This window comes from Canis lupus, chromosome 10 (assembly GCF_011100685.1).
Source record: "Canis lupus familiaris isolate Mischka breed German Shepherd chromosome 10, alternate assembly UU_Cfam_GSD_1.0, whole genome shotgun sequence".
In the NCBI taxonomy this organism is placed as follows: domain Eukaryota; kingdom Metazoa; phylum Chordata; class Mammalia; order Carnivora; family Canidae; genus Canis; species Canis lupus.
Genome location: NC_049231.1, coordinates 11,154,747 through 11,179,091, shown reverse-complemented (window position 1 = coordinate 11,179,091; position 24,345 = coordinate 11,154,747). Strand labels below are relative to the sequence as shown.

Sequence of the window (24,345 nt, the reverse complement as noted above, 5' to 3'; positions counted from 1 at the left end):
GACTCTCTCTCTCTCTCCCCAACCCTAAAAAAACCCAAATCTTAAAAAAAGAAAAGAGCCTAGAACTCAGCTTGGAGCACAGCTGGCGGGCAACAAGTATTTACTAAAGGTAATTAAATTGGGACGCCTAGGTAGCTTAGCAGTTAAGCGCCAGCCTTCGGCCCCGGGCGTGATCCTGTAATCCTAGGATGGAGTCCCCCATCAGGCTCCCTGCATGGAGTCTGCTTCTCTCTGCGTGTCTCTCTCATGAATAAATAAATAAAATCTAAAACAAAAAACCAAAAAACTTTTTTTAAAAAAAGTAACTAAATTAATAGTGGTGCCTACAAAGGTCAAGTGGGTGTAACCGGGTATAGTAAATTGAAGTGATTTCAGTGCTCTATAATCCCATTTTTTGGGGGTTTAATTTTCTTCCAATGACTATAAATAAGATCAGTTCTGCCAAGACATGTCTCTTAACTGAGTGGGCCTTCTGAGAGAATATTTTTTTCTTTAGATACACAAAATCTTTAAATACATGAACTCTGAGTTAAGTTTGTAAGGAATAATACTTTTTTCTTCTTAAAATGAAAGTCTTTAAAATATTACATCCAAAAAAAAATAAAAAAAAAATAAAATAAAATATTACATCCAAATAGCTTGTGTACTTAAGAGATTAGCAGAAAGCTCTACATTATAGGATATCACTGATTGATTGCAGATATGCTCCAGTGACTGGCAAATATTTTGAGTTAAGATGTTTAAAAATTCCAAAAAAGAATTGAATTATAGCACATCTAAGAAAAAGACAAATTATCTAAAAAGAAAGTAGTTCTTGAGTCCACTTCATTCAAAGATCTTTATAACCATAATATTCTAAGTATAACTTCATCCTAAATTTTTAAAAAAATCCATGAAGTAGAACATCTGTCAAAGTATAACATCTGTCATTTTCAATTCTTTCTCCTACACCTCAAAGAGCTACTAACATTACCCAGAAAGCATATATTCATAAATAATATTGCTTGATTTATAAAATTCCTTCCCAAGAAAAAATTCAAAAGTTGGTTATGTGGATATTCAAACAATACTAGGGGAAAAAAAAACCTGACGTCTTTCCCTCATCATTTCTGTAATCAATGAATCAATCTGGCTTGCCCAAATGTTAAATTATGAAACCACACTAGGTAAAATTCACCTATTACATTTAAAAAGAAGTTAAACCCATATTTATTTGCTAGCACTGTTAAATGTTACACAAAACACATTCAAGTGGCAAGTAATTATAATGCAAGCCCTTGCATGGCAATCCAAATTTATTGAACTACTGATGCTAAGTTATACAAAATTGCACCACTTTAATTAAGGCTTTTAGTTTACATTTGGCCACCTCAAAGTAGTTGTAACATTAGGTTGGTCAATTTAAATACTGTGGCTCCCTGTTGGATAGACACACAATCTTTACACCCAAACGGTTAATGCATACAAAGCAACAAGGCATTGTTAAATAAAACAGCAATAGTTACTGCAACTTAGGCCTTGTGACCAATTACACATGATTAAAATTACTTCCCACATTCACATCCACAGTACTCGTCCACCATTTAACATCTCAACCAAAACGTTACACATGTGAAACAATCACTAACAGGCAAAAATACTAAACCTGTATATTTGGTATTGCAAATACACTTATGCATGAGCAAGCAAGGGATTCACAGTGAGAATCTACAGCTGCAGAAGCCTGAAAATGATTTACAAAAATTGTTAAATCATTAAAAAATTGTTTGAAAATATACACTTCTTGTTGTAGACCCCCACTGTACACACAACTATAAACATTGTTCCCTATGTAAACAAAAAAGGAAACATATAATAAAAGATTTGAAAAGTCTGGACATTTCCTTCCCAACAGATATTAAAGGCAATGTCTTTAATCTAAGACATTATACTGAAAGGACTATCATATTTTAAAGACAAGATCACTGTCTCCACAGGTTTTTTTTTAAAAATTAAAAAAACTATATAGCTGTGTTAATCAAAGCGCTTATTTGTACAATACAATGATAATGACCTTGAATTTCTTAAAAAAAATTACAATAAGCTACAAGTATCAAAGAAGCAAAGTTATCTGGAGTAGTCTATATAGGAGCTCTTTGGACTTTCTTTTATTATGCTAAAATAGTGGTGCTTTTAGGATTTACATTATTGTACTCTCCAATACAAAGTATGGGGCATGTTAAAGTATACAGTACACCATTTTCATACATGTACAACATTGGTGGATGAAAAATGTCTCTTAGCAGTAATACTGGATTGTAGCCTCTGGTTTTACCAGCTGCATACTCTAGGACTATTATATAAGTAAAAATCTCTCTTGTGATACTGGAAAGTGATTAGAATGTGCAAACTGATGTAGTAGCTTTCATCCGCCTCTTAAAGGGTACCACCACAGAAAGTCCATTTAAGATGTTGGTAGGTTTAACAAAGTTGGAATGCTGGCACTGTTGAATTGGGCAACAGTTAGTTCTTCAGACCTGTCAAAAGGAAAAAATTAAGTTGAAAACATGGGTTGAAAATAGCACACTAAAGATCCAAAGGAACACATTAAAGCAACAGCGTTAAAGTGTTAGAAATGAATATAATACAGGCTCTTGTCATTACATTCATGACAATGTAGGACTATGCACCACACGACTCATAGCAAAGTATAGCACGGGTAGACATTTTCATCTTTTTTGGAATGACTTCATCTGTTTTGCTGCCCTCTCGCAGGCCAGTCAAATGAAGTTTAGACACAAAAAGGGAATGTACCTTAGTGCAAATTTCTGTGTTACCTTCCGAAGATTAAAAGCAGAAAAACAAAAACACCACATTAAAATTTTAGGTCAGGTCAACTTTATTAGAATTAGGATTAAAAAACAGATAGCAATATTAACAAAATGAGTGTTTCCAATCCTAGAATTACATCATAAATATAGAACGCACATCTCATTAGGGTTTCTAGTATCAGAAAATCAAGACCTTTCTTCCTTACTCTTCCAGGAAGAGTGGCTACACAAAGCTGGTTCAGAGAAGTAGACAAAAGAGAATTTATTTCATGATGGTTCTTTACAGGTGACAGTTATAAATATTCTAATTCCATATTTAAACAAATTCTATCAACTTTAAAGATAGATGTCAGAAAAAGCTGTCATTACACTAAAATCACGTAATTAAACTCAAAAAAATTTGTGAGTGAGGTTTTAAAAAAGGTAAAATCGGAACTCACTGTCTGCCAAGTATTTATTTACTTTGGATGATTTTCTGCATACATTCCTGGGTTAAAAAAAAAGATTTCTGGGATCCCTGGGTGGCGCAGCGGTTTGGCGCCTGCCTTTGGCCCAGGGAGCGATTCTGGAGACCCGGGATCGAATCCCACGTCGGGCTCCCGGTGCATGGAGCCTGCTTCTCCCTCTGCCTATGTCTCTGCCTCTCTCTCTCTCTCTCTGTATGACTATCATAAATAAATAAAAATTAAAAAAAAAAAAGATTTCTTTTTACTGTTCTTCTGGAGCTCAGACTTACTGCAAGTTCCAAAAATGCTGTTAATATAGATGTGGCTGCTGAAACAATTTTCATAAATGCCTTGAACTTTAAGCCCTCAGTGAAGATTCTGAATGAGTTTGGTAAACTTTCTAAATCCCAGCAAACTGAATATAGCTAATTGGATAGGACAGATGGGAGAGTATGAGCTCACAAACGTGTGCTGCTAGGAATGGGCATGTGGTGAGGAATGAGAGCTTGTATCTCTAAACAGAAAGCCTTAATTGGAGAGTAGGGAAAAAACCCTAAGATACAGAGCCAGAGTGCTACAGTAGAGAGCCATTTAACATAAGAAGTGGCAGAGCCACAAACACTAAAAAGTTCCCAAGGCTAAAGGCACAGAATATAGTTTTAATGATAAAGGAGCAAGAAACCATTCTCGGTGATAAAGAGCAGTAGCTAAGAGTTGAAGGTTTACGGAGTACCAGGCACTGATCTAATTGATTTATAAGCATTAACTCATTTAATATGACTGTTTTCACAAAAAAAAAAAAAAAAAAAAAAATATGACTGTTTTCAGAAACTATATAGAAATATTGTATGTTCAGTTCCTTTGCTGTCTCATCTCTGAGTTGTTTCTGTGTTTTTTTTTTTTTTAATTTTTATTTATTTATGATAGTTACACACAGAGAGAGAGAGAGGCAGAGACAGGCAGAGGGAGAACCCGGGTCTCCAGGATCGTGCCCTGGGCCAAAGGCAGGCGCCAAACCGCTGCGCCACCCAGGGATCCCTCTGTGTTTTTTTTTTTTCTCTGCCTGGGAACTCTTGGGATATGAGCTTAGATGTCTCTTACTCTGAAAGATTTTTCCTTGAATCCACAGTTCATATCTGACAAATTTGGTGCCCCAAATATATATGCTCCTGTAATACCCCATAATAGCATAGTGACTAAGCATTGGCTTGGGAGCCACTTCATCACTCAAATGTAGACCATGCACTCTGATCACAGGATTCAAATTTTGGCTACGCTATTTACTAACTGCAAGACTTGAATAAGGAATCATCTTCTTGTGCTTTAGTTCTCTCATCTGTTATATGGGAATAATAATAGCTCCTGCCTCATAGGATTGTTGGGAGAATTCAATGAATATGTGGACAATACTAAGAGGGTTAGGCATATGATAAATGTGTCAGGGGTTCTTATTATCAGTATTGTGCTGGACTTACTCTATCCTGTATTGATCACATTTTGCAATTGTTTGTCTAACTCTTCCACTAGACTGGAATTAGCTTAAGACAAGGAAAGAAGGTTGGTTTTGTTCGCCACTACACTGTCAGCACAAACGAGGGTCCCAATTGGGCTTAAGTATATACTGAATGAACTTCTCTAGAATAGTCACTTATGTGGAAGACCCTACTTTTGATGATGATACATAAAGGAAATAATTATTTTCATTATTCGGATATCATACTAATCCATGGATATCTTAAAAATAATCTTTTTTAAAATGACCTTAAAAAAATTTTTTAGAACAACAAAATATTCTATACACATTTTCTTGATAGTGTCCTTAATGAAATTAGAGGAGAAGAATATAAAAATAGAGAAAAAGATAAATTAACATACCTGGCTCAGAGCTACAATGCATTTAATATATTAAAGCAGCTGACATGTTGACTTTTTGCGGGCCTTCCCAGGCACTGGAGTTTTTCTGTTAATTTGCCGCACTAGGTCATAAAAGATCTGCAAACACAGTAATTTTTTTTTTTTTACAGAAGAAAAAAACCCCAAAAAACAAAAAACAAAAAAGAAAGAAAAAAAAAGAAAAAAGAAGATGAACACCTGAACCTTCCATTTATGAACTCCAACAAATATTGTTAGTTTAAGGAATAAGTAAAACCAGATATTCTTATAACTGTCATTGTTTTATTTTTTGGGAGGGCTAAAACTGTTCTCCTTAAAATAAATACTGAGTTAAGGAGCAGCAAAGTTCTTATTGTAGGTCATTACAATATTTAACATGATTCAAAGAAAATAATCTTTTACTCCTCAAGCCTATGTTATCTTTACCCTAGATGACATAAGCCCCTTCAAGGCAGAACCGTGCATGCCTTCTTGTATGTGTCTCCATCTTACACAAAACATCCTTTATACACACACACACACACACACAACCTGAATACTTAATCCTGTCTTTCCCACCCCTATCCTTTTCTGTCCAGTCTTCCTTTTTCTCATAGTAAATTTAGAGGCTAAATAAGCAATGTTGCTTATGAACATGCATATGTTTAACGTAAGATTTTTGTCTGTAAGATCAAAAAAGCACCTGGAGTAAGCATTAATCTAAAGTTGTGTTAATACACAAGCATTATTTTTCATTAATTTTAAATGCTGAATTCCAAGTAAAGAGTTTTTTAAAGTATATTTCACTATACCTCATTAACATTTATTTTTGATTTTGCAGAAGATTCTAAGAATGCACAGTTGTTCCATTGTCTTGCTAGATTTTGACCTTGTTCCTTTCCTACAACTCTTTCATCTTCCAAGTCACACTTATTACCAACCAGAATCATTGGAACCTAGAAATACAAAAAAAGTTGTGAGCGGAAAAAAAAAAAAAAAAAAAGTAAATAAATTACTATATAAATTCAACTCCAAAGAATTATAAAAGTCAACTCTTAAGGATTACTTTTTATGCCACAGAAAAATACTAAATTAAAAAGATTTACATGAAAGCATTACCCTGTTAAGAATCTTCCATGTGAAATTTTTAGAAAACAAGCTATGATCTACCTATAAAAGGGAGGGGGAGGGGGGATTCCTTAAAATTGTGTTTCAATGGACTTGTAACTAAATATAGTAAGCAAAACACAAAATCATTAAAAAAGAAAGTACAAAAGGATATTACTATGAAAACCCAATATATTTCAAAATTTTAAAGTATTTTCTAAAGAATGTGAATCAATTTTAAGCTTTCTGGTTTGAAAAAAAAGTTTTCTGGTTTGTTGACATGCATTTATCAAATAATCATTCTCAATTTCATAACACAAAAAGGAGAAATTTGGAAAGCCCCTAAAGTAAATTTATAGTTTCTCATGTAGTCTATATTAAAAAGCTAGAAAATAAAATCTTAATTTACTAAAAATTTAGACCACTTTAATCATTATGTCTATTTTAAAAGGACATTACAGAGAAGGGATGATCACTAGGTGTTATACTATATGTTGGCAGATTGAATTTAAATAAAATATTATTTTTTAAAAAAGATTTTATTTATTTATTCATGAGAATACACAGGGAGGAGAGAGAGGCAGAGACACAGGCAGAGGGAGAAGCAGGCTTCATGCAGGGAGCCTGACGTGGGACTCGATCCAGGGTCTCCAGGATCACACCTTGGGCTGCAGGCGGCACTAAACCGCTGAGCCACCGGGGCTGTCCTAAATAAAATTTTTTTTAAAAATACAGGACACTATAGAGATAAATAATATTCACTCTGTAAAATTCCTATTAATTATTTAGAAGCTGGCTTTCTAGAGAATTTTTGGAAAAAGATTCGAATTAAGAGTACCAACAATTTTGGCTTTTATGAACAGATACAGAATTTTATATTCATACTTATTTAATGTAGTTGATAAAATAAAACTAATTATCAGAAACAGAAAACAGACTTACTAATTAAGAAATGTTCACTGAGATGTAAATATGTAAGAATCCCCGAAAGTTCTCCTGTTTCATGAAGAGGGGAGTAGTGGAAGGGGAGGTGCAAGGGGGGGGTACGGGGTGACTGGGTGATGGGCACTGAAGGGGGCACTTGACCAGATGAGCACCGGTGTTACACTACATGTTGGCAAATCGAACTCCAATAAAAAAATATACAAAAAATAATAAATAAATAAATAAATAAATAAATAAATAAATAAATAAAAATAAATAAATAAAATTAAAACAACCAAAGTTCTTCTATTTCAGAAGTCCAGGAAAAGGCAACATTTCACACAGATGTTTCTGATCTCTCATAATATTTGCTTATAATTATATATATATGTAAAGTTTTAATAATTTATATATATTAAAAAGTGGTGCCCAGGGGCACCTGGGTTGCTCAGTGGTCGAGCTTCTGCCTTCGGCTCAGGTCGTGATCCCATTGAGTCCTGCATTAGGCTTCCTGCAGGGAGCCTGCTTCTCCCACTGCTTATCTGTGTCTCCCATGAATAAATAAAATCTTAAAAAAAACGAAAAATACAAAACAAAACAAAACAAAAAACCAAAACCAAAAGTGTGATGCCCAGACCCCAGCAGCATCAACACCATCTAGAAACCTTTGAGAAATGTAAATTCTTGAGCCCTATTATAGACCTACTGAATCAGAAACTTGGCGTGAAGCCTAGCTATCTGTTTAAACCAGATTTATAGGTGATTCTGATGCAAGATGAATTTTGAAAACCACTGCTATCTATAATATGATGAGGAATTGAAGTAATCCTTTTGAAGTTTCCTAGGGATTAAACTCTATTATGGTACACTGTGAAGGGGCATGCAAATTAATGTAAGAATTTAATGTATTTGTTGGCTTCCTTTAAAAAGTATCTTTATGTTCTTTTTCTGTCAGTTGTTTGAGATGTGTTCATATGTAGTTCTGATTGTTAGAAGTCTCTTGAGTCTATGAGAAATATGGCCAGAACATCTATTAGTAACATTTGCCACCCACATCTTTTCTTCCTCCCCACCAAACATATTGTTTAAAAATAGTAAGGGCACAGAATTTATTTCACACGGATTAAGGGGAGAGGAAGGTTATTTCTCACTTTCCACATTATATATTTGAAAATATGTATAAGTTTTAAAGACGTATTTTTGCCTTTCCAGAAAAAGGCGTTTGAAAAACAATGCCCATCCCAAACACATGAACTTTAAATTAGATTTAAATTCAGTCTTAAATTGGATATCACTACAATAAGGGTTTCAAGTAAAATATATTTATTAGGAAGTCAGCTTACATCATCAGTGTCTTTAACTCGAAGAATCTGCTCTCTCAGATCTTGTAAATCATTAAATGTAGACTGTGCTGTGATGGAGTAAACTAATGCAAAGCCTTGTCCATTTTTCATGTATAAATCCCTCATTGCGGTAAATTGTTCCTATAGTAGAAAGAAAGGATCATTAAAAAACAATAAAGTTCTGACACTTAATTTGATAATTTTTAAAGTCTATAATTAGAGCTCAATGAAGAATACAATAGTGTTATGTAACATTTCTTAAAATTATAGTCTGTAGCAAGATGCTATTTGAAAAACTGGTATTTCATGAAATAAGTTTTTATTTAATAATAATACAATCAAAGCAAATTTATTTGCAATAAGTTTACTTGAGTAGGAATGAAATATCCTTTCTCCAAAAGCTATTTAAAAGGCAGTTTTTAAATATATAATATATAGGGTACTGAAACTGAATCCCCAAATTACTCGCAGCTATTTCACAATACTCTAGCTCTAAGGAACCCACTGGCATGCTTACATCTGTATCTTGCCATTTTCCCCATACTTTTTCTCCTTCACTAGACTGTGAGCCTTTATAGGTAAGAACACAGCCCATGGCACGTATCAGGTATTCAAACATTAGATGAATGAATACCATATATCTAGAATAAATCCTCCTTTCACCCTCAGATACCAACAAATCTAGTTGGTCTATAAATATTTTGAAGAAAAGATACTGCTCAAGTTACTACTCCATGCAGCCACCACTGAAGAATAAACGTTTATCTGAATATTTTCCACATTAATTAAAATATGATAATATATTTTAACTTGCTTTTAAAGTACTACTGAGATGGTAAATTTTCATTCTAATTTCTATTTATTTCTTTAATAAATGACCCACTGCAATTACAAAGCACACATACACAAAACAGAACTCAAGAGAAAAACAACTTTAAGATTGAATACAAATAGTAAGCTTTAAATAAGCGTAACTAGTATTTGTCTATAGAGTACTAGCATTTATAAGGTCAATATTGCACATGCTGTGCATATACTTTGGTACTTGTTTTACGTACCGTTCCTGCAGTATCCAAGATTTCAAGCATACACTGTTGTGCATCTACTTCAACTTGCTGGGGGGGGGCAGGGGGATAAATATAAAATATATTTATATTATTTTTTAATGTATAAAAGAATACCTTACTTTATACAAAAACTAATATGATATTTAAATAGAGATTATTGTAACTTTACAATTAATTTCAAGCAATATCTGAATAAAACAGGAGAAAAAACAGCTATATAATCAAGGTCTACTGACCCTTAAATTGTATTAGGTGCAAAAACCATGCGTTCTTAACACAAGGATACCTACAAGACCTAAGCTCAATGTGAATCATTCAGAATTTAATTCTGGGGAGGAAGTGATTTCAAAATAGTTCAAAAAATTTTAAAAGCTCAGTAATAGTTCCAATAAGATCGTAAGTCATTTTGTCTATCTCAACACTGCCATACTTTATTTAGATATACCTTCATTTCTCTAGATAACTACATCCCTTTCACCATATTGTAACAACAACAACAACATTGGAACAACAGCAAAGAAGCAGAAGACAGGTATCAAATAAGTTATATACACCTGTGACCCCTTTCTACCTAACATTTCCCAGGAAAGAAGTTACTTAGATGTAGAAAAAGAACAGTACTATTGCCTCACAACTGAGGTGCAGGAAGGGAGTTCCAGTTTCTTTGGTAAACTGTGGACACAAAGGGAAGAATAGAAATAGTATCTACATAGCACCAGGGGTCAAGCTGACTGTTACATAAAGGTGGGGAGATAACTCTCTCCCTACAAGTAAAAAATGTCTGCATATTAAGTTTTACTGTCACATGTTGTGTTAGAGGACATAGAAATAAATCTTTCTATTATGAGCAGTAGCATTTTCTCAAACAATTATTAAGTAGAAAGGTTTGGGAGACTTCTGTATTTCTATCTCTAAAAAGAAGGGAGCCTCAGAGTATTCAGTTTGGTGGTGTTGGGGGTTGGTGGATAGAAGTATCACTTGAAATGGATGCCCTAGTTCTGAAGTCTGTGTGTCAAATTACAATTTTAGGGTCAGAATAAACTTTAAAATTATCTGAAAGGAAGAGAGAGAAAATGTGGGCACAGAGAGAGAGAGAGAGAGAGAGAGAACACACGAGAAAGTGTTTTATAATTCTCATTAACTGGTAAGGACACAAAGCCAGGAAATAATCAAGTGTGAACTTTTCCTACTAATTTTATAAATAAACTCTGCTTCTTCATCCAAATTTGTCAACATTCAGCAATTACAAAGCTAAAAACAAGAACTTATGTTTATAGTAAACTAAAAAGCCAAAAGCCTTCTTGAGTAACATATACCTTTCTATAAGAATCTTCTATCGTAGGATCATATTTTTCAACAAAAATTCCTTGAACAAACTGTACAGTCTGGAAAACAAACAAAGCACAATTTATACTCCTTAAAGCAACAAATGCAAATCTGTTTTTTTTAAAAAAGATTTTATTTATTTATTCATGAGAAAGACACAGAGAGAGGCAGAGACACACACAGGCAGAGGGAAAAGCAGGCTCCTCAAAGGGAGCCTGATACGGGTATTATCCTGGGATTCCAGGACCACGCCCTGGGCTGAAGGGAGACACTCAACCGCTGAGCCACCCAGGCATCTCCGAATCTGTATGTTTTGTTATTTTATATTTTATTTTATTTTATTATTATTATTATTTTATTTTTGTTATTTTATTTTATATATTTTATATATTTTATTTATTTATTTAATTTTATTCATTTTATTTTAGTATGCTTTAAACTACTGATTTCACATAGGTAATTACACCCCTGATGAAAACATAACCACTACTACATTTAATGTATGCATCTGTTGAGAAAATTACCTGATAAAGCTTCTTAAAAACATCAATAATCACTATGCACCTTATTAGGTAATTTTACTGTTAGAGCTCATATTTAACAATTTTATTATCTTATTTTTAAAGGGAGAGAGAGCAGGGGGAGAAGGTGAAGGGGAGAATCTAAAGTAGGCTTCACGCCCAGTAGGGAGTGATCTTATCCTGAGCAGAAGTTAACAATCTAGGCTTAACTGAGACACCCAGGGACCTTGTATTTAAAAAAAATTTTAAATGTCTTCTATTTCAGTCTTAACATCTTAAATTTAAATTTTAATTAGAGGCTAATTGTTTTATATAGTATATATAAGTATATACTATATATATCCTTAAGACACCTCATCAATTGGATATATTTACAAATGAAAAAGCAGTTCGTGCCCTACTGTATACATTTCTCAGTTTGATCCAAACATCACGTTCTGTGCTAGGTGGTCATTCTAAGTAGCTGAGTGAGATGGTCAATCTGTCTTATAATGGGGCTTTGTTAAACTGAATTACTCGAGTTATTTTCCCTAAATTTCTCCCCTTCCCCAGCCACTACCATTGTCTTTTCTCCCCACATTATTAGTACTATTTTTAAAGATTTTATTTTTACGTAATCTCTACACTCAACATGGAACTGGAACTCACAACACCAAGATCAAGAAATGCATGTTCTTCCTGAGTCAGCCGAGAGCCCAACAGCTATGCTATTTTTGATACAGAAAGCATGGCTGTTAAAATAATGTGAAAACTGGACAAAGGTAGTATCTGAAAAAAGTTTTAAGCTTTAATATTTGCCAACATAAAATATATATTATAAGCCAAGTCACAGTGAGAAAGACCAAAATTTGCTCCTATCTGGCTCAGAAATACAGATGGACACACATTTATATGCTCTCCCTTTCTATGCTTAGCCCAAATTATATTGTGGCATATCTCATGTTGGTCTGGATCCAATGGACCAGAGACACCAATCTACCCAGATACAACTAAAAGCTGGCTAAAATGACAAGAAAAATATTATATTGCTTCTAAATGTCACTGAGATTTCACCTTAACAAATAAATGAAGACAAGTAATCAAACCTAAAACTCCACAGAAAAAGAACATGTGTTGGAGTGAATTAGCTTAGGTACAGTGAGAATGACTTACCAGAGCAGATTTTCCAACGCCTCCTGAGCCAAGAACGACTAGCTTATACTCACGCATGGTGCAAACTTGTCAAAAGCTAGTACCTTATAAGGGTGGGAAAAAGAGAGAGAATTCTTAAGTAATAACTTCTTTGTATTCATGTGCTTCTTACATAAATTAGATATTCAAGCAAGTAATTTAAAAATGATTACACTATCATACTAATATATACATTCTGTAACCAGACTTACTAAAGGATGCTATTGCTAGGACTCTTTATACCACATCAGAGGTAGAAAGAAAACCACAGAACTGCAGACATGACTTTCAGCCTTATCCTAAATTAAAACAGAATAAAATATTTGCTCTATAAAGTAAAAAAAAAAAAAAAAAAAAAAAAAAAAAGGGAAGGGGGCAGCAGAGGCTGAAAAACAGCATCAAGGGGTATTTTACCAGTTACAAGGAAGGTAATAGTGACATGCATATTTAACTCCCTTTTTGGAACCATCTGTAACCTCGAGTCATAGGCAGTTGAGTGCCTACTGACTACAGGGACATACCCAATGAAGAACAACAAAAAATCCCTGTCCTCACTGAGTAATATTCCAGTAAAGGTCAACATGCTAAGCAAAGGTCTTCAAACAAATCTAGTGGATCACCTATTTTGCACATAAAGTTTTACTGAAATACATCCATGTCCATTCATTTGTGTATTATCTGTGGTTGCTTTCTTGCTGTAATGGCAGAGTTACTTAGTTTCAACACAGGCCATCTGGTCCACAAAGCCTAAAATATTTACTATCTGGCATTTACAGAAAAAATTTGCCAAACCCTGGGATACATGAATGATAAGTGAGTTAGTAGAGAAAGCAGATCAAATCTCTATTCCTGAAGTGTGGGGAAGGTAAAAACGGTTAGGAATCAGAAGCAGAACTGAAGAATATGAGTGTTCAGACTAAAAAACTATGGTTTTGGGGTGCCTGGGTGGCTCAATCAGTTAAGCATCTGCCTTTGGCTTAGGTCATGAACCCATGGTCCTAGGATATAGCTGCTGGTCGGGCTCCCTGCTCAGTGGGGAGCCTGGTTCTACTCCTCCCTCTGCCACTCCTCCTGCTTGTGGCCTCACTCTCTCAAATAAATAAAATCTTAAAAAGAAAAAAAAGGAAAACTATAGTATTATGAAATATTGCAAATCAAAACAAAGCCGAACAGAAACCATAACCAAGGCTTATCATCCTCATAAAATTTCAGCATACTAAAAATAGAAAAAGAAGATCCTAAAAGTTTCCAGGCTAGGGATAGAATGACTAAGTTCCCATAGTCCTAGAAAAAAATAATTGGTCAGTGGCCATGGGACAAAAGTGGCCACCAGTACAGGTTCTCAATCTTCTTACTCACGAAATGACAGTTCAATAGTCATAGTAACATAACAACAGTTATGTTACCTGACTACCAGAACTGATTTATTTATTTATTTTTAAAGATTTTATTTATTTTTTCATGAGACACACAGAGAGAGAAGCAGACACACAGGCAGAGGGAGAAGCAGGCTCCATGCAGGGAGCCTGACGTGGGACTTGATCCCGGGGTCTCCAGGATCACGCCCTGGGCCGAAGGTGGCACTAAAGCGCTGAGCCACCCGGGCTGCCCCAGAACTGGTTTAAACACATTTAATCAATCAACAGCCATTATCTTATGATCTTAGCCCCTTACTTATGAAAGTCAGTCAATCAAGAATGGACTCCATTTGGCTTTATTTATGTTAAAATCTCTTTATATATTTTTTCCTTCCAACCCACCATCTTAGAAAAGACATCCTTTATTTTGCCTCTCTATGCCAGTCCTTTATTTCTCTTTAGGACACTATATTTATTGCCATGGCTTCCTTTCAAAACTTTCTCCATTTCTGACTTTAGATATGTAGACCTATCATGTTTTTTCTTCTCCAGGATGGGAAGAAAATTGCCCCCCAAAAACCAACCAACCAAATTAGTCAACTTCCCCACTATTCTATGTTTTATTTCTTTGAATCCATCACTTCCACAGACTTTTCCCTAGTTCTTGAATATTGTTGTAGTTTTTGTGATCTGCATGGTTCTTACCAGATTGTAATTTTAGGAAAGAGAATATGAAATAAAAGTTGAATCAACTTTTTGGTCAGTGCCTTTGGGTCACGTCATGATCTCAGGGTCCTGGAATCAAGTCCCACATCAGGCTCCCTGAAGGGTGCCTGTTTCTCCCTCTTGCCTATGTCTCTCATGAATAGATAAATAAAATCCTTAAAAAAAAAAAAAAGAATATTCTGTATGGTAGTATGCATACAAATGTAGGATGAATAAATAAATCACTCTTGGAGACCCTGGTGGCTCAGTTGGTTAAGCATTCTCCTCTTGATTTTGCCTCAGGTCAGGATCTCAGGGTTGTTAAGACTGAGCCCTGTACTGGGTTCTTGCTGGGTGTGGAGTCTGCTTAAGATTCTCTTCTTCTGTCCCTCTCTCCACTCTACCCCCACCATCCTTGCACTCTCAAAAATAACTGAAGTAAGGTTTACTTCTTTTAATGTAAAACTCATTTAAAAACAGGATTACTGGGGATCCCTGGGTGGCGCAGCGGTTTGGCGCCTGCCTTTGGCCCGGGGCGCGATCCTGGAGACCCGGGATCGAATCCCACGTCGGGCTCCCGGTGCATGGAGCCTGCTTCTCCCTCTGCCTATGTCTCTGCCTCTCTCTCTCTCTGTGTAACTATCATAAATAAATAAAATCTTAAAAAAAAAAAAAAAACAGGATTACTAAACACACACACACACAAAACCAAACAGGATTACTTAGGTCACAATTCTATTACCAGTCCCATGCAAACATTACCCAAACGCATAGATCTATACTGATCTGAGAACTATTTTTCAAAAATTTAAGAGTTCTAATGAAAGATGTCTTCAAGTTTATGTTTCTGAACCTAACTTGAGGAAATACGGTAACTTTGTGAATAAGAATTTCCTAAATAGCCCAAGTACTCTAACCAAATACTTTAGTAACAGTAAACCAAATACTTCAACACAAATAAAATTAGACTCATCTCCCTGCATTCTTTTACCCTTTATGTACCTGGGTTGTGCAAATTTTTTTATAACTTGTTAGTCACTGTTTCTTTCTCTCTTAAAAAAAAAATTCACTTCAATGAACACACATCAAAATGTCAACTGCCTTGCTTGAATGACAGTGATTTCTTGGTATAAGGCTTAAAATTAAGCCTTTTGGATATGGCTTTGAGGTATACTATTTGGTAAATATTTCTGTCATTAGTTTAATTCTTCAGCTGCTTACTCTGCTTTTGTTCATCTACTTGTGCAAAATTTTGTGGTGTGTTTTGTTTTGTCCTGGACTGTCTCGTTTCCATTCACTGAATAAGGGAGTGCTCCATTTGGAATGGATGGAGGCATAGGCCCCCACAAGCCTCCAATCCAATTCAAGCTGGTTCTGGGCACCAGAAGTTGAAGGTAAGTAAAACCAGTGACCTCTTCAGGCAGAGATGAGTGACTGGTCACATTCACTGTGGGTCACTTATCAACTTTATGACAGCATACTATAAGGTCAATAACTTTGGGGTTGTTATGTGGCCTCTTCCTAATTAACCTCTGCTTGGTCAAGGAATGTGAGGATGTTCCTAAGGACATATTTATTTTTTTAAAAGTATTTTTTAAAAATTTTTATTTATTTATGATAGTCACACAGAGAGAGAGAGAGAAGCAGAGACATAGGCAGAGGGAGAAGCAGGCTCCATGCACCGGGAGCCCGACGTGGGATTCGATCCCGGGTCTCCAGGATCACGCCCTGGGCCAAAGGCAGGCGCTAAACCGCTGTGCCACCCAGGGATCCCGACATATTTAAAAAAAATTTTTTTAATCACTCTTAAGTCATTTGTATTTAGGAATAATTTATATCCAGTAAAACAAGGAGATCTTAAAGATTACGATAAAATGAATTTTGACATTGCTAATACTTTCACAACCATAGCCCTCATTAACGTTTTCTTTTTTTTAAGAGTTTAAGTAGTCTCTACAGTAAACATGGGGCTCAAATTCACAACCCCAAGATCAAGAATTGCATGTTCTACCAACTGAGTCAGCTAGGCAACCCAGTCCTCATTAAGATTTAAAACAGGGACACCTTGGTGGCTCAGCGGTTAAGCATCTGCCTTCAGCTCAAGGCATGATCCTGGAGACCCTGGATCGAGTCCCACATCAGGCTCCCTGTATGGAGCCTGTTTTTCTCTCTCTGCCTCTCTCATGAATAAATAAATAAAATCTTAAAAAAGAAAAAAAAAGATTTAAAACATTTCTAACTACCCAGAAAGTTCCCAAGATGCTTCTTCCCAGTTAATTAACCTGACACTCTTTTATCTGGACTCTAGTGTTTGCTTGCTTTGTCAAAGCCACAACCTCTTCTAAGGAAGAACTTCTGTGTTTTGTTTTTTTGAAAACTCCCAATAGAATCTTGCCTCTTGTACCTACACTGGCAAATGACAAAAACTGAGACTTTAAGTTTGACTTAACAACTGGACTTATGGCCAACTTTTGAAATATCAAAATTAATACCTTACGAGGAACTATAACTACTGAAAAAATTTGAGACAAAATAACATTCAATAGTCAACTTCTTTAATTGGTACTCTGGGGCCTCAAAATGACTAAGATAGTCTTTATTTCCCCCTGCTCCAACCTTTGGAAGCCTACTCTCCTTGAATCATTCTGTCTCTACTTATACTACCCACACAATTCTATTCCTTTTGTTTCTTCCTCTTACCTCTGAAATCAACTACTTTTCTTAAGGGTTTCTCAGCAAAGGAACAATTATACTAGCCTCTCTAATTGCTGGGAGTAAAAGGCAGAACTACAGAAACTGATTTTAAACATGAGTCTAGATTTAGTTATGGTTAAGGATTTTCTTAAACCTCAGGGAGACTGACAGAAATTTTCTTTCTTTTTTTTTTTTTGAAATTTTCTGAATTCCAACTTAATCACTAATTACTTAATTTCCTCTTTATAAAGAAAAATGGTTAAAAGCAGAAAGGAAAAGACCAGATTCAAACAGCCCAGCATATTTTAAAATTGGCCTTGAGAGAACAAAAACCTATTTAGGAAATACACTATCTTCAATCTTTCTTAGAGGTAGATTGGTTAAGATTTAAAATTTTTAAGCAAAATAAAAATGACTTGATATGAAACAAAATAAAAATTAATGTCAGGAACTGTAAAATATATTCTGTGGTAGACCCAATAGTGGTGGTAAAGAAAGACGTATTCATTCTTTCTGTTAACTGGGCTCAGATCTGAACAGGAAACTTTTTCTTTTTAAAGAGGACACAGAGGACTGACTACATACAGCCACAAGGGAATTTTTTTGGATGATGAAGTGTTCTAACACTGGTTGTAGTGATGGTCCATAGCTGTATAAAGTTACTAAAAATCTCAAAACAAAAACAATGTGACAGCTAACTGAATTAACATAAAATGAGATGGCTGAGACCTGTTCCCCAACTGTTTGATTTATCCATAGTGACTATTACCTGTTGCTAGAATAAGAATCAGGTTTGTCCACATTACTGCTTCCACCAGTAATCCGTTCCTTTTATTGTTATGATAAAAAATTATATATACACTGTATGGATACATGACATTTTCTTTACCCATTCAACAGGTTATGAACATTTGGATTATTTCCAGCTTGTGAATATTACAAGTAATGCTTACTGGGGCATGTAGGTAGCTTAGTCATTTGAGTGTCTAACTTTTGATTTTGGCTCAGGTCATGTTCTTGGGGGGTCCTGAGATTGAGCCCTGCATCAGGCTCTGAGCTCAGTGGGGAGTCTGCTTGGGATTCTCTCTCTTCCCCTGTTTCTCCCCACCACCTCTAGAAAATAAATAAATAAATCTGTAAAAAATAAATGCTTATCTATGTTTTAATTTTAGTAATTGAACCAAGAATTTATTATAAATCCTATGGTTACAGGAAATTTAAAGCTGAAATTTCAAGTTTTGAAGTAGAGAAATACGATAAAGTTAATAGACTTTCAAATCTAAAAAATAGCGACAAAACACGTTAACTTGCCAAAAAGCAGCTTTCTAAAACGAGAACACTAAAAGGAAATGCAACTGAGCAAAGTTATCATCATTAATTCTTTTTTTTTTTTTTTTAAAGATTTTATTTATTTATTCATGATAGACCTAGAGAGAGACACAGAGACACAGGCAGAGAGAGAAGCAGGCCCCACACCGGGAGCCTGACGAGGGACTCAATCCCGGGACCCCAGGATTGCGCCCTGGGCCAAAGGCAGGCGCTAAACCGCTGAGCCACCCAGGGATCCCCTCTTTCATTAATTCTTACCAATATTTCCTCATAAGTACTAAACAAGTAAAATATTTAAATCTTGATAAAACCAATGCTAGGGGTATTTTTTCCTTAAAGAAAACAAAACAGTATGATAACCAAGATTTGAACTAATACCCACTTTTCCAAATTGGTGCTTTCTACTACACCAGCTGCTTCTTTAAAAAAAAAAAAAAAAAAGATTTATTTATTTATTTATTTATTCATGAAACACACAGAGAGAAAGAGGCAGAGAAATAAAGAAGCAGGCTCCTCACAGGGAGCCCGATGTGGGACTCGATCCCTGGACCCAGGATGGTGCCCTGAGCCAAAGGCAGATGCTCAACCACTGAGCCACCCAGGTGTTCCCTCTACTACACCAGCTTTGAAAAATTGTTTACAGATTCTAAGACTGAAATAATGGATTTCATTGTGAATACCAGTGACGGACTGGGAATGGCCATTATTTCTGTTTCTAAAAGGCTGTGTGGTTGCATCTAGTTTTTGTAAAAAAGACAATCCTTCTCAATAAGTAATGTCTGTCATTGGCTTTTTGTTGGGGAGGAGGGAAAAGGTACTGGCACTTGGGTATTTGTGAGCTGTGAGCAGGACCCTTCTTGTACAAGTGCTCTTAACTTAAAGCCCAAGAAAGAGCACTTGAGAATCTGAATTTCTAAAATTACATGCACAATTTTGATGGTGAGAGTTACATCAGAATTTCAAAGGGATCTGTGCTAACTACCGTATGAGACACTGAGAATAACTGTTCTCTTTCATAGAATCCCAAAGAGGGACAGTTTTGAGAGCACAGCATAGTGGTACACAGCACCTCTACAGTTTCAAATCCTAGCTTTGTAATAAGTTTGAGCAACTCCTAAAACCTTCCAAAGCTTCACTTTCTTTATAGGGAAAATGGAAACAGTAATACTCACATGAAAAAGTTGTGAGGCAGATACACAAGAAAGTAAACTCCAGAAAAAATAGTTTTGTCTGTTTTATTCATTGCTGTAGCCCCAGAATCTGAAACACTGCCTGGGACATTCCATATGTGCTCAATAAATTAAGGAATGAAATGTAGTAATTTTCCATAAGAGTCTTTGGTCCCTTGTATACAGTAACAATCAAAAGAAGTCATTTTTTTTAAATTTTTATTTATTTATGATAGTCACACACACAGAGGGGGGGGGGCAGAGACATAGGCAGAGGGAGAAGCAGGCTCCATGCACCGGGAGCCCGACGTGGGATTCGATCCCGGGTCTCCAGGATCGCGCCCTGGGCCAAAGGCAGGCGCCAAACGATGGCCACCCAGGGATCCCAGAAGTCAGCTTTTTAAATAATAATAGCAGCAGTAGTCTGAAGTACTGCTCAAATTATTGCAATTAAGAATCATTGCTCTAGGGCAGCCCAGGTGGCTCAGCAGTTTAGCGCTGCCTTCAGCCCAGGGTGTGATCCTGGAGACCCAGGACAGAGTCCCACGTCCAGTTCCCTGCATGGAGCCTGCTTCTCCCTCTGCCTGTGTCTCTGCCTCTCTCTCTGCGTGTCTCTCATGAATAAATAAATAAAATATTTTTAAAAAGAAAAAAAGAATCATTGCTATAGGGCAGCCTGGGTGGCTCAGCAGTTTAGCGCCGCCTTCAGCCCAGGGCCTGATCCTGGAGACCCTGCATGGAGCCTGCTTCTCCCTCTGCTGGTGTCTCTGCCTCTCTCTCTGTATGTGTGTGTCTCTCATGAATAAATAAATAAAAATCTTAAAAAAAAAAAACAAAAAACGGAATCATTGCTCTACCCTTTTACCTATTAGCTCAATAAAATATGCAAGAATAAATACAAGTCCGGGACTACAGTTCAGCTTTTGTCTGACTAACAAAGCTTCTTCTAGGTAGGTAGATACAATATATAGGTTAAAGCTACTTTCCAACCATATTTAGACCTCCTGTCACTACAACCCTTTTGGAATATGTTAAGATCAACTGAACTATAATTCTTTAGCTATAGACTCTAAAGGCTTACAACTACATTCTAGAAATCTAAGAGGCACTTAAAAAATACATTTTAACATCTCTACAGCTGGAATGTTACAACTCTCCGAGTCAATACAAAAGCAAAAACTAAGTACATGTCAGTATTTTGAATCATTTAAAGATTAGTTCAGGGAAAAGGCTGGGAAATAATTCTCTTTCAAGTCTTTAAAAAACAGATTACTGGGATCCCTGGGTGGCGCAGCGGTTTGGCACCTGCCTTTGGCCCAGGGCACGATCCTGGAGACCCAGGATCGAATCCCACATCGGGCTCCCGGTGCATGGAGCCTGCTTCTCCCTCTGCCTGTGTCTCTGCCTCTCTCTCTCTCTGTGACTATCATAAATAAATAAAAATAAAAAATAAAAAAATATTAAAAAAAAACATTACTATACAAAAAATTCTGGAATACTGATATTATCTCTGACTCTTAATTATACAAGTCAATGAACTTTACCTCAAGTTTTGCAGACTGTAATTTTGACATCCTAGGGAGAACCTGTCTACTTTTGAAGCAGTGAGAAAAATCAGTGAGATTATAATATAAAATGAATCTTAATTCCCTTCAATGTTTAAAATAGGTATGTGATAATGTAAGGGATCATTTTTCTTCTACTTCTGTGGATTTTTTTTGAGAGTTTTATTATTAAAAAAACCAATACATTTATAAAATATACAAAATGAAAATTAAAAACTGAAAGAGGAGTTGTGGAGTTGTCTTGTAATTACCCCATAATATTATCATTTAAGAATGTTGATAATCTTTGACATTTTTAAAAGTGGTTCTTAGAAATTTAAAAAAAACAAGTTTAGCCAGTCATTCAACTCACAATGAGTAATAATTATAATATTGATGCTGGCAAAGAGAAGTATCTTTCAGATAAATAATACATTGTTGGTGATAGTGCATGTTTAAAGAAAACAAAGAGGCAAGCTTAAAAGAAGAACCAATTAAAATTCTTTTAATCCTATTTTTAAACCTTAATAACTAGTATGTTTGTTCTTGAAAAGGGCTAAGAGTTATTTATTGAAAATTACAGAATTAAACATATTGTTTTAAGTGTTTTACAGAAGAATTATCAACATAAATACTAACAATATTCTAACAGTGTAAATATTGAAACTTTAAACATTTCCCTCTCTATTGTCAAAATAATATTTATCTTTATATTAATTAGCATGCCAAAAAGTCTACCCAGAAAGAAAAGTGCATGGCAAAGGATTTAAATTCTAAGTACTTTAACTGGTGTGCCATAATCAAAGGATTGTATTCTATTTTTTAAAAAATATTTTATTTATTTATCCATGAGAGGCACACAGAGAGAGAGAGGCAGAGACACAGGCAGAGAGAGAAGCAGGCTCCATGCAGGGAGCCCAACGTGGGACTCGATCCCGGGTCTTCAGGATTACACCCTGGGCTGAAGGCGGTGCTAAACCGATGAGCTACCCCGGGCTGCCCGAAGGATTGTATTCTAAAAAGCTTGCTGGTTTATCTTCTTGTACTAGAGGGGAAAATAGATTAAGACACAAAAAAAGATACAAAGTAAAATTAGGGTACTTGATATTAGAAAGTACTAAGAGTTCTGATTATCACATGTTATTGCCACTTGAAGAAATGAAAGTACAATTAAAACTGTTTCGTAATCAACTAAAAAAAATCTACACTGAAAGAAATTTTAACAACCTTCAAGAAGTTAAGGGCAACACCTCGAGAAAATGTTAAATGAAAATGTTATCAACAATGTGGATGTCTTGGTTAAACACTACCAAAAATTATGGTACTATTGGTTAACTGTGAAACACTCTAGTTTGAATTTCTAATACAGGTAATGGGATTTGGTTGGTTTACCTATGTTCTTTTTTGTGGTTTTTCTTGAAAATAATGGTATTTGTAAAAATAAGGTGCACTCTGGAAGTTAAAAGCAAAGTTAAGAATTGCTAATTAAAATAATATGCCTACATGTTAATCTGCATTTTGAACTAAGCTTTAACCTATTAACTCACTTATTATATTGTATCATTAATTAATAAAGGACTCTCAGATCCTGATTTTCTTCAGGTAGTTGAACAGGTAAGAATGCAGTTTATATGCAAAATGAGTTTAGTGGTGTTACCAAATGAGTAAGTGTGCCACTTTTCACTTATACTTCTTCATTAGCAAGAAAGTGTAACTTCTACAAGTAAGCACACAATTATAAATATGCAGCATAATTCACATTACTTCTCCAACACTCTTAAGATTATAGATGAAGAAAACCAATTAAATTGGTCTAACAAATTGAGTAAGAAATACTTGGGGAGAGGGGTAAAAGTTACATTAAGAATTGGAGGTTAGGGCAGCCCAGGTAGCTCGACGGTTTAGCACAGCCTTCGGCCCAGGGCGTGCGTGATCCTGGACACCCAGGATTAAGTCCCATGTCGAGCTCCCTGCATGGAGCCTGCCTCTCTGTGTCTCTCATGAATAAAATCTTTAAAAAAAAATTGGAGATTAATTTTGGGTATTGTTTATTTACACGTAAAGATTCCTGTTTTTAATTATTTATATAAAGCTCCTAAAATTTTTGTGACTTACAACCAACTCCTAATCAATGGAAGCAACTGATGGCTCTTAGACTTTAATGTTTTTCTTGCAAAACACTTGGGTACTGTATTCACTAATTTAAAAGATTGTTTTATTATTACCTTCTACAATTTCCTCCATTTACTTTTTTTTCAATTTAAGAAGTTGTTTGCTTTCTTTTTAATTTAAATTTTCATTTATTTATGATAGAGAGAGAGAGAGAGAGAGAGAGAGAGAGAGAGGCAGAGACACAGGCAGAGGGAGAACCAGGCTCCATGCCGGGAGCCCGAAGTGGGACTCGATCCCAGGTTTCCAGGATCGCGCCCTGGGCCAAAGGCAGGCGCCAAACCGCTGAGACACAGAGGGATCCCCAGAAATTGTTTACTTTTAGTCTCAAAGAAAAGCATAGCAAAGACATGGAAGGACAAAAAACAAAACCTCCTAGGATTCTTTGCCAAGTCAGGTTTCATGGGCTGCTTCATAATTGCTTGAAATGAAAGCTGAGAAAAAAAAAAAAAAAAGAAAGCTGAGGAAAGATGCAATCATGGTCTACACTTAAGTTCAGTAAATATATCAAGATATTATTTCATCAATCAGAAATAAATTGCAGTTTTCACAAAAATACAAAACAAAAACGGATGCTATAATGATTCTAAGAAAATTCTGAAGAGACTTAGGGGTAAGCAAAAATAAAAATTCAGTAGCTTTACTCTAAATGTATTCACTATATAAAAATACATACCAAAAAGCAAGTGACTTGATTATCTACCATTCTGTATTACATATATTTTTCAATAATAAGACCTAAGGCAGACCCAACTTCAAATATTACTGATCCTAATTATAAACCAGAAGTG

At 35.4% G+C, this 24,345-nt stretch overlaps 1 protein-coding gene across 2 annotated transcripts in view; it reads right to left on the bottom strand.

Moving 5' to 3' along the window:
* Positions 1–1,180: 1,180 nt before the first annotated feature.
* Positions 1,181–24,345, bottom strand: part of RAP1B (RAP1B, member of RAS oncogene family) — a 49,428-nt gene continuing 26,263 nt past the window's right edge. Inside the window, exons 2-9 of one of the 2 annotated variants that reach the window (XM_038549966.1) lie at positions 23,927–23,988; positions 12,569–12,651; positions 10,886–10,954; positions 9,561–9,617; positions 8,503–8,643; positions 5,941–6,084; positions 5,132–5,248; positions 1,181–2,516 (exon numbers count right to left, since the gene is read on the bottom strand). In XM_038549966.1, the coding sequence (XP_038405894.1) occupies positions 5,162–5,248; positions 5,941–6,084; positions 8,503–8,643; positions 9,561–9,617; positions 10,886–10,954; positions 12,569–12,625 (555 nt within the window). In that variant the 5' untranslated portion in view covers positions 12,626–12,651; positions 23,927–23,988 and the 3' untranslated portion in view covers positions 1,181–2,516; positions 5,132–5,161. The remainder of the gene's footprint in view (positions 2,517–5,131; positions 5,249–5,940; positions 6,085–8,502; positions 8,644–9,560; positions 9,618–10,885; positions 10,955–12,568; positions 12,652–23,926; positions 23,989–24,345) is intronic. The other variant, XM_038549965.1, reaches the window with a different exon arrangement.